This window comes from Orcinus orca, chromosome 20 (genome assembly GCF_937001465.1).
Source record: "Orcinus orca chromosome 20, mOrcOrc1.1, whole genome shotgun sequence".
Classification (NCBI taxonomy): Eukaryota; Metazoa; Chordata; class Mammalia; order Artiodactyla; family Delphinidae; genus Orcinus; species Orcinus orca.
In genome coordinates this window covers 47,915,968-47,924,858 of record NC_064578.1, presented here as the reverse complement: position 1 = coordinate 47,924,858, position 8,891 = coordinate 47,915,968, and the positions used below count along the sequence as shown (strand labels likewise).

The following is an 8,891-nucleotide window of genomic DNA, read 5'->3' as shown; positions in this document are numbered from 1 at the left end:
GTCCCTGTGCCTTGACAGTGACTCCCCAGGCCCCCCCCCAACACCCCTCCCAGCTCCCACCCCCGAGCCCACTGGTCACGCACGACAACGCTGGGTGCCCTGCATCTCACACTTCTTTCTGTTCTTTTATTTTTGTAGTAAACTCTCTGGAGGTCGCTGGTGGGGGTCATGGGGCGGGGGGGGGGGGGCCTCCTGGGTGGGGGCTGGGGGCGGGGTTATTGCTCTGAGCTCCCTGTCCCCAGGGGGCCTGTGATGGAGGCGGGGGCATCAGGACTGGGGCCGGCACAGGGGGAGACACGGCCGCACGAACACTTAGGTCACAGCACAGGGGCAGGTGGGCAGGGAAGGCTGGGCGCCGTATTGCACTTTGGGAGTGGGCCAGGCGGGGACCCCCTCAAACTGGAGCCTGGGGAGGAAGCTGGAGGCCATCGTGTCCCCTCCCCTCTCTGGAGGGGGAGGTGAGACCCCCAGTCTGGGGCTGGGGAAGAAGACTGGGGCCGCCGTGGGCCTGGGCCTGGGAGGGGCCGAAGGCTGTTCCCCGGCCTCAGGCAGGATGTCGAGAGCAGACCAGACAACAGAAGAGGCCGTGCGAGTGGCCACCCCGGTCCCCGCCCTGGCAGAATCCATCACCCGGGCTCAGCTGCCGACACCCCCTTTGCCCGCCTTGGCCTTGGAGGGCACGGGGAGGCCCTCCTCTCCCTCGCTGTCAGAGCTGCAGCCGCTGACGTCGGTAATCTCCAGCTCTGAGTCGCTGTCCTTGCCCCCCAGCGCGGCCTCTGGGCCCCCAGCCCTTGGCAGTGCCAGGCGAGGGGCTGCTGCCAGGCCCGAGGGGCGCTCGGGGCCCAGGCCCTCCGCGGCGGCAGCCAGCAGGGGCGCAGCGCTGGGGCTTCCCCCTGCCCCTGCTGCGGGCAGGTGGCCCAGGGAACCGGCCAGAGGGTTGGGGTAGAAGTGGGGGGGGTAGAGAGGCGGGGGCAGCTTGGGGAAGGGGCCGGTGAGGTACGGGCTAAAGTTCCAGGGGTGCTCTGGGAAGGCGCGGCCGAAGGGACCCAGCAGGCCGGGGGGCTTGGAATAGCCGGTGGCACCTGGTGGGGTGGCGGGACGGGGGTGGCGTTCAGGCTGGGCCTCTCTGCCCCACTATCGGGGCTGGCGGCCGGGGCCTTAGTGAAGGGTGCCACCTCCCTGCCATATTCCACCCGATTCTCCCATTGTCCTCCCACACGGGATCTCCCCACCCTCACGTGGCTTCCCCCCATCTCCACCTCCCCACCCGCCTCCCATTCATTTAGCGCCCCCAGAAAACCCTTCTCTCGGCCTGTCCCCCTTTCCAGCTTCCCTCCTCCCTGCCTCACCTCGCATCCTCCGACTTTTAAACACACGTGCACACACGCACACATACACATACACACACACAGAGCCTCCACACGTGCACGCACACACACACACACACACACACACACACACACACACACACACACACACACACACACACACACACACACACACACACACACACACACACACACACACACACACACACACACACACACACACACACACACACACACACACACACACACCCTCGCCTGGAGCCTCCTTCCTGCATCCTGTCTCCTCCCCCATCTTTGCCCTCACACAGCCCTCCCCGGCACGCCTGGACCCCAGGCCCTTACCAGAGCCCAGGAACGGGAAAGGGCTGTCCAGACGCAGTTTGTCTGTCTCGGGGGTGAACAGGGGTGCCCGGGCCGCCGGCTCTCCCAGGCGTGGGGCAGAGAACAGGGTCTGCAGGGTCTGGAGAGGGAGGGGAGGGAGTGGGTGCCACTCAGACTGGTTGCCCCTCCCCAGGGGGTTCATGGCACTAAGCACCTCGCTCTGGGATCCCAGGATCCTAACTCACCTCGGGGGTGAGGGGAGGAGCATCTGGCCCAGGGGCTCCCCCAAAGGGACCCGGGGTCAGCAAGAGTGGAGAGCCCGTGGTGGCTGCCGCCACGTCCAACAGTGGGTAATTGACAAGCACGACTTTGCTGAAGTTGAACTTGTAGGTGAACCGCTTCCCCTTGGTCTTGTGGAGAATCCGCTTGTTGTAGTAGTATCTGTGGGCAGAAGGAGGATGCTGATGCTGGGGGCGGGGCCCAGGGCGGTGAAGGCAGAGCCCCTAACACGTGCTCTGTGCCCAGCACAGAGCACAACAACTTGGGGAAACTGAGGCGTGCAGAAATCCTTTGGCCAAGGTCACAGGGCAAGGAAGGGGTGAGGCAGGGGCTGGGATCCTGGCCTGTGTGGCTCCAAAGCCCTGGGCTCCGGTCCTTCCTTCGTGCCTTCCTTTCACTCACAAGTAGGTACTTAACAGTAGCTACATGTGCAGAGCCCTGTGCGCTGGGGTCCCACAGGATTCTGCCCCAGGAAGCTGAGGGAAAGCCCCCAGGGGGCAGGAGCCCAGAGGGGCAGTGAGGGGAGAGGGGCGAGGTGGGAGTGGGAGTCCCGGCCCCCAGCCCCTCCTCACCGCAGGGCCCGGCTCAGCTTGTCATAATTCATGTGGGGCTTGCACTTCCGGATGCCCCAGAGCCGAGCCACCTCGTCGGGGTCCTTGATGACGAATTCCCCGTAGTCCCCCTGCCAGGCGATGACACCCTGGTACTCCTCCTTCTGCAGCAGCTCCAGGATAAAGTGCCACAGCTGGATCTGCCTCGAGCCGGGGGACGACTCCGGCTTATACGCCCAATCTGGGAAGGCAAACCCTGGGGACAGGAGGCAGGGGTGCGGCCCCGGGTCAGGGCGCCGAGTCCGGGGCTCTGGGTCCTCCTTGGATTCAGGAACCAGGAGGCATCCAGCTCTCCCCTGACTCCTGGTCTCTGATGAGCAGTCGCCCAGCCTCACGCATGTTTAGGGACCCGATTCCCGCTCTTCACGCCCCAGTTGGTGTCTAGTCCCCAAACTGTCCAAATAGAGGGAGAGGACTCGGCGTCCAGGGACGCTGGGTTGGCAGTTCCAGCCTGGTCCCCTACCTTTGCACAATGTGGGCAGAGGGTGGGAGGGAGGGACCAGCTTCCTGCATTCTTGACTGGGGGGGTGAACTGGGAGGGGCTTGCAGGGAAGGGCACGCCCTCCACAGCATTCTCCCCACAGCCCCCCAGACTGGCCCTGCCCCCGGAGGGCTCTGGTCTGAGAGACCCTGATTCCTGCTGTCCCCCCGTCCCTCCGTGTCTCCTGTCCGTCTCTCCCTGAACTTCCCTCCCCCTTACAGCCCCAGCTGACCTCACCCTGGCACGTCCAGGCTGGGCCTGTGTACATGTGTGTCTCTGCACCTGTCCATGAATTTATATCTTTCACGTCCCTGTGTCCCCTCCCTGCATCCACGCTACATTGGTCTGAGAGCAGTGAGTGTGTGCGGATGCCCACAGCACACAGCCTATCTCACAGACGTCCACTCACCCTCGAGGGACCCCCAGCTGTACCATGGGACACAGGTGCACCAGAGTGCCACACTCCTGCTGCGGCATGACACACCACCCACCATGTGCTACCAAGGCAGACACACCGGATACGGAGCATCGCACACCCATCCCAACACACGCAACAGCACATCTCAGGCCCCTCAGCGCTGGGATCCACTAACAGCAGGACCCCAAAGGCCCAAATGAAACACCGTGGTGGAGACACTGAGTGCAGCATCAAGACACGTGTGTCAACCTGACAGGCACACCCTGGGTGGCCCCATGACAGTAGAACAGCCTCCCAACCCCCAGCCCCACAGGCACCCAACTCTTAACACCCACAGCTCAGTGCTGTATGTCTCACGCTCAGGTGGGCGTCCTGCGCCCCATGTCCAGACACCCAGATGCTAGGTGGAGACAAAAGGGGCTTGCCCACCCCTAAACCTCACCTCCCATCCACAAGGCCCCAGGCCCTGGGTCCTGCTTCTCCTATGCCACATCCTCTGTCCCCTTCCCCTCCTCAGAGACCCCAGAACCAGGCATGAAAACAGGAGGCATGATTAGCCTATAAGCAGCTGACAACCATGCAGGAAAGGGAAGGAGGCTGGGGAGGGAGGGGACTCCGAGCCGGCAGACCATCTGTGTCTACTTGCTGTGTGGTCCTGGGCAGTTCCTTGCCCTCTCTGGCTTATCAGAATTTCAGGGATGGGAGGCAAGGAGGAGCAGGGTCGCATCAAGGCTGCCTGGTATCTAAAAATGGGAAATACTGCGTCCCTGCCTGAGGCTGGAGAAGGCCAGGTAGTTTCCTCCCTGAAGGGAGAATTTTTCTCTCAACTCCATCTGGGGTCTTTCTCACCGAAGAAAACAGGGACACGCGGCCTCTGGCCCATTCCACACCCAGAACACATCCCGGGGGGAAGTGGCTGTATCACAGACACACCCACACGACCCCAAAGGTGACAACGCACAACTGGCCACACACGTAGACACACAGCACAGCCCGGAACGCTACCTGTCCAACGCACGTCCTGGGATGTGCTGTACATGCTGACACACACACACAAGAGGGAGGACCCGCAACCTCGGCACACAGACACATACACGTCAAGACACACACACACATCAAGACACACAGCCCCCAATATCCAGCTACACTCAGTGACACACAGATGCAAGAACCACCTCCACACACCCCAAACACAGACACAGCCCCCAACGCAGAGGCCTGGGGAGCACCCAGCCCCGCAGCCCGAAATGCACCGAGATTAGCCGTCCACTCGGTTCGGAGTGCCACACGCCGCGAACGCGGTCAGAGGCCCTTCAGCCACCGCGGCAGGAACACACATGGCGGCGAGCTGGCGGACACCCCCAGCCCTGAGATGTAGCCACTCAAAGTCCCAAAGACACACAACACGCCCAGCCCAGAGACACTCGGGTAGCCTTGGAGGTACACAGACAAGCAGGCACACCGTCTCAACAAAGAGGCGAACGCACACTTTTCCAGGGTGACCCCTTCTTCCGGAAACACCGAAGGGTGACACAGAGACACACTCCAAGACCCCAAATAACCAGGCGCCAAGTCTCGTCTCTTCCTCCCTCTCTCTCTCTCTGTCTCTCTCTGTCTCTGTCTCTCTTTCTCTCTCTCTCTCTCTCTCCTCTCTCTGTCTCTCTCTCTCTCTCCTCTCTCTCTCTCTCCTCTCTCTCTCTCTCTCTCTGTCTCTCTCTCTCTCTCTCTCTCCTCTCTCTCTCTCTCCTCTCTCTCTCTGTCTCTCTCTGTCTCTCTGTCTCTCTGTCTTTCTCTCTCTCTCTCTCTCTGTCTCTCTCTCTCTCTCTCTGTTTCTCTCCCCCTCTCTCTCTCATTGTGGGGCGCGCCCACATCCCCGCTCTGGTGATCCACTTCCAAGCAAGCCGTCCTCTTTCCCAGGCTCCGGCTGGTTTGGCCACGTCTCCATGTCCCCCTGCCTGGGTCACCCAGTCTGTCCACTCGTCCACCAGCGCCTAGCCTAGTGCCCCCTCTCGTCCCTGTCCCTGCCCCATCCGTGCCCACCTCTCTCCAGTCTCCCTGCTTCTCTTTGACTGCAGGTCCTGGGTGGGAGCAGACTGCAGCCGGCCGAGACCCCAGGTCCTCAGGCCCCAGGTTCCTTGTCCCTCTCCAACCTCCACACCTCACCTGCCATCCAAAAGACGCTCGCGTCCCAGCAGGCAGGTGGCAGGGACATCTAGCTGTGAAGTTTTTAGCCAAGTTTTTCAGGAAGGGGTTGGATTCAGGCGACTCTGACTAAGACCCGGGGAGGTGGAAGGAAGACAGTGAGAGATGCAGAAAGGTGGGGCCAGCTTGCTGGGAAGGCCCGAGGGCTGGGGAAGGGGTGGGGGAGGTCCGGGCCAGTTACCAGGGGTCCAGAGAGCCGGCAGGGCAGGCGGGGCGAAGAGAAGGTCGGAGACGCAGCTACAGTCCATGGTGGAGCTGGCCCTGCAGAGAGGCCAGACAGACAGACGGATGAGGACGGGATGGAGCAGGCGGGAGAGACAGACAGGGGTCATGGGGGCTGGCACTGCCCCTCCACCCAGGTCCCAGCCAGCCTGGTGCCCGCGGCCCTTGCCCCCTACATCCTGCCCCGCCTGCCTCCTCCAGCGGGCACCCCTCTGCCTGCTGGTCCCCCGGGCTCCCGGTCCCTCTCCCGGCCCTGTGCCCTGTCCGTCCCTCCCAGCCAGTCCTCCCGGCAGCCTCCCCTTCCTCTGCGCCCCATCACGAACCAGGGGCTCCCAGCCTCCCTCCTCGCTCCTCACTCACTCACTCACTCACACTCACTGGCTCCCGCCGCCCGCCCACCCCGCACCGTCTCTGCCGCGGTCTCTCCATCCCTCGCCTCTCGCCAGACCTCTCAGGGTCCGTCTCTGCGTCTCTGGGTCTCCCTCTGTCTCTCTCTGTGGCTGCCCCAAGTCTCTCCCACTGCCAACCTCCTGGCCCCACCCCGCCCCTCCCGGCTGACCCCCGGGCTGCCGCATCCAGCTCCCACGCTGCCCGGAGCTCTCATCTGTCGGCCCAGAGCCGGCCAGCACCGGGCGGGTGGCTGTCCCGACGACAGGCTGGGAGGGGGCAGGCCCAGCCCCTGCCCGCCCTGCCCTCCGCCTCACCACCCCGCAGAGCGGGCCCCCAGCGCCCGCATTAGTGCTCCCGCAGAGGCCCCTCCTTCGACCTGCTGCTCCCCTCAGACCCCCACCACTTGGGCCTGCTTCCCCGCAGGCAGGCAGCCCTCCTCAGACACCCCTTCCCCTTAGACCTGCCTCCCCCGACACCCCTTCCCCTTAGACCTGCCTCCCCCTTAGACCTGCCTCCCCCCGAGACACCCCTTCCCCTTAGACCTCCCTCCCCCACCAGACACCCCTTCCCCACCAGACACCCCTTCCCCTTAGACCTGCCTCCCCCAGACACCCCTTCCCCTTAGACCTCCCTCCCCCCCAGACACCCCTTCCCCTTAGACCTGCCTCCCCCCAGACACCCCTTCCCCTTAGACCTCCGTCCCCCCCAGACACCCCTTCCCCTTAGACCTGCCTCCCCCCCAGACACCCCTTCCCCTTAGACCTCCCTCCCCCACCAGACACCCCTTCCCCACCAGACACCCCTTCCCCTTAGACCTGCCTCCCTCCAGACACCCCTTCCCCTTAGACCTCCCTCCCCCCCAGACACCCCTTCCCCTTAGACCTGCCTCCCCCCCAGACACCCCTTCCCCACCAGACACCCCTTCCCCTTAGACCTGCCTCCCCCCCACAGAGCCCCCCTCAGACACCCCTTGTATCTGGCTCCCCCCCACCGCAACAGGTCCCCCCTTTCAGATCCCCACTCCCTCGGACACCCCTCTCCTCAGTTACCTAATTCTCCTGAGACACTCCATCCCCTGCCCATCCCTGTCTCTCAGACCCTTTCCCCTTTCTGTCAGCCCTCTGCCTCAGATACCCCACCACCCAGACCTCACCCTAGGTCACCCACACCCTCAGACATCTGCTCCTGTCAGAGGCCCATCCCAGACACCCCAACCCCCAGATCCTTCTGCCTCTCACCACTCCACCCCGCCAGTCCCCACCTCTCAGAGGGCGCGCTGTCCTCAGCCTCCCTCCTTTAGACACAAGCCCCTCGATACCCCCGCACCCCTCCCCGTCACACACTCTCATACACACCATCCCTGTCACACGCCCGGCTGCTCAGAAGGTCCCACACACACTGTTCCCCCGTAAGCCCCACCCCACCCCTTGGGCACCAGAGGGGACTTAGCCCACTTGCCCTCACACTTGTCCGGTCGCCCACGGCCACCCTCACCCCAGCCCCCAGCCCCGCGTCTACGGAGGCTCCTCCCCCTCGCTCCCTCCAGCACTCAGACCCTCCTGGGGGCAGCCCCTCCGCCCTCGCTCCCACACCCCCATCTCACCCCAGCTCCCCAACTTTCTCTGTTTATCTCCCTCCCTGTCTCTCTCTCCCTCTTTGTCTCTCTTTTCCCTTCTCTGTCTCCTCCCACTATCTCTTTTCCATTTTTCTGTCTCCTCCCTCCTTCCTTGTCTCCCCTCAACCTGGGGTGTCTCTCCCCACCTTTCTCCACCCAGCTCTCTCCCCCTGTCTGTCTGTCTCTCTCTCCCTCCATCATTCAGTCTTTCCCTACTTCTCCGTCCTCCACGTCTGCTCCCCCATCTCTTTCCAGGTCTGTCCCTCCCCATCCCCCATCCCTTCTCTTGTCTCTTTCCCCCGGTCTCCCCAGGTCCTGCATCTCTCGCTCTCTCTGCACCATCTGTCTCTTTTCCCCCCTCCTCTCCCCTCTCTAACTCTCTCCGTCTCTCTGCCCCCACCTCCCTCCCCATCTCCCTCTGTCCCCCGACTCCCCGCACCTCGACCCGTCCACCTCTCTCCCACCTCCCCAGCTCTCCCTGCCTCTCCGGGCCCCCCTCCCTCCTGCCTCCGCACCCCCCCACCCCCACCCCCTATTGGCCCCTCTCATTTCCGTGTTGGTTTTGATTTCTCTTCCCGACGCTTTCAACTCCCCGCCGCCTCCTCCGGACACGTTATAACGAGGAGCCGTGGGATCGGCGCTCCGGGGCCTGCTCCCACGCTCCCCCCTCATCTCTCTCCCGCTCGCATCTCTGCCATCTCGAGGTCTCTGCCTGCCTCTTCTCCCGTCTCTGTCCCCCTCCCGTGTCTTGTCAGGCCCACGGGGACCGGCCCCCACCCCCTCTGGTTCTGTCCCCTTCCCTGCATGTCTGCCCTGACTGTCCGGGGTGCAGTGCCGTATCTCTGAGTCCCCATGTCTCTCCGTCCCTGGGTCCTCACGTCTCTGCGTCTCCACACCACCCTGTTTTTATGTCTCTGGGTCCCCACATCTCTCCTCCCAACATCCCTGTCTCCATGTCTCTCTGTCTCTGTCTCCCCGTCTCCGAATCTCTGTTTCTGTCCCAGCATCCGTCTCTTGGGGCCCC

At 63.5% G+C, this 8,891-nt stretch overlaps 1 protein-coding gene across 1 annotated transcript; it reads right to left on the bottom strand.

Moving 5' to 3' along the window:
- Window positions 1-39: 39 nt before the first annotated feature.
- On the bottom strand, window positions 40-6,036 carry ERFL (ETS repressor factor like). The gene is made up of 5 exons (XM_033430862.2): window positions 5,822-6,036; window positions 2,501-2,735; window positions 1,895-2,090; window positions 1,671-1,788; window positions 40-1,082 (listed from the first exon to the last, which is right to left on the bottom strand). Exons 1-5 carry the CDS (start codon window positions 5,970-5,972, stop codon window positions 637-639), a joined length of 1,146 nt encoding a protein of 381 aa, XP_033286753.1. The 5' UTR covers window positions 5,973-6,036; the 3' UTR covers window positions 40-636.
- Between the last annotated feature and the right edge of the window lie 2,855 nt (window positions 6,037-8,891).

Coding starts and splice junctions, on each gene's coding strand:
- ERFL (XM_033430862.2), bottom strand. CDS start 5,972: ATGACCCCTGTCTGTCTCTCCCGCCTGCTCCATCCCGTCCTCATCCGT. Junction 2,736..5,821: donor GCCGGCTCTCTGGACCCCTG/GTAACTGGCCCG, acceptor TCCTGTCCCCAG/GGTTTGCCTTCCCAGATTGG. Junction 2,091..2,500: donor AAGCTGAGCCGGGCCCTGCG/GTGAGGAGGGGC, acceptor TTCTGCCCACAG/ATACTACTACAACAAGCGGA.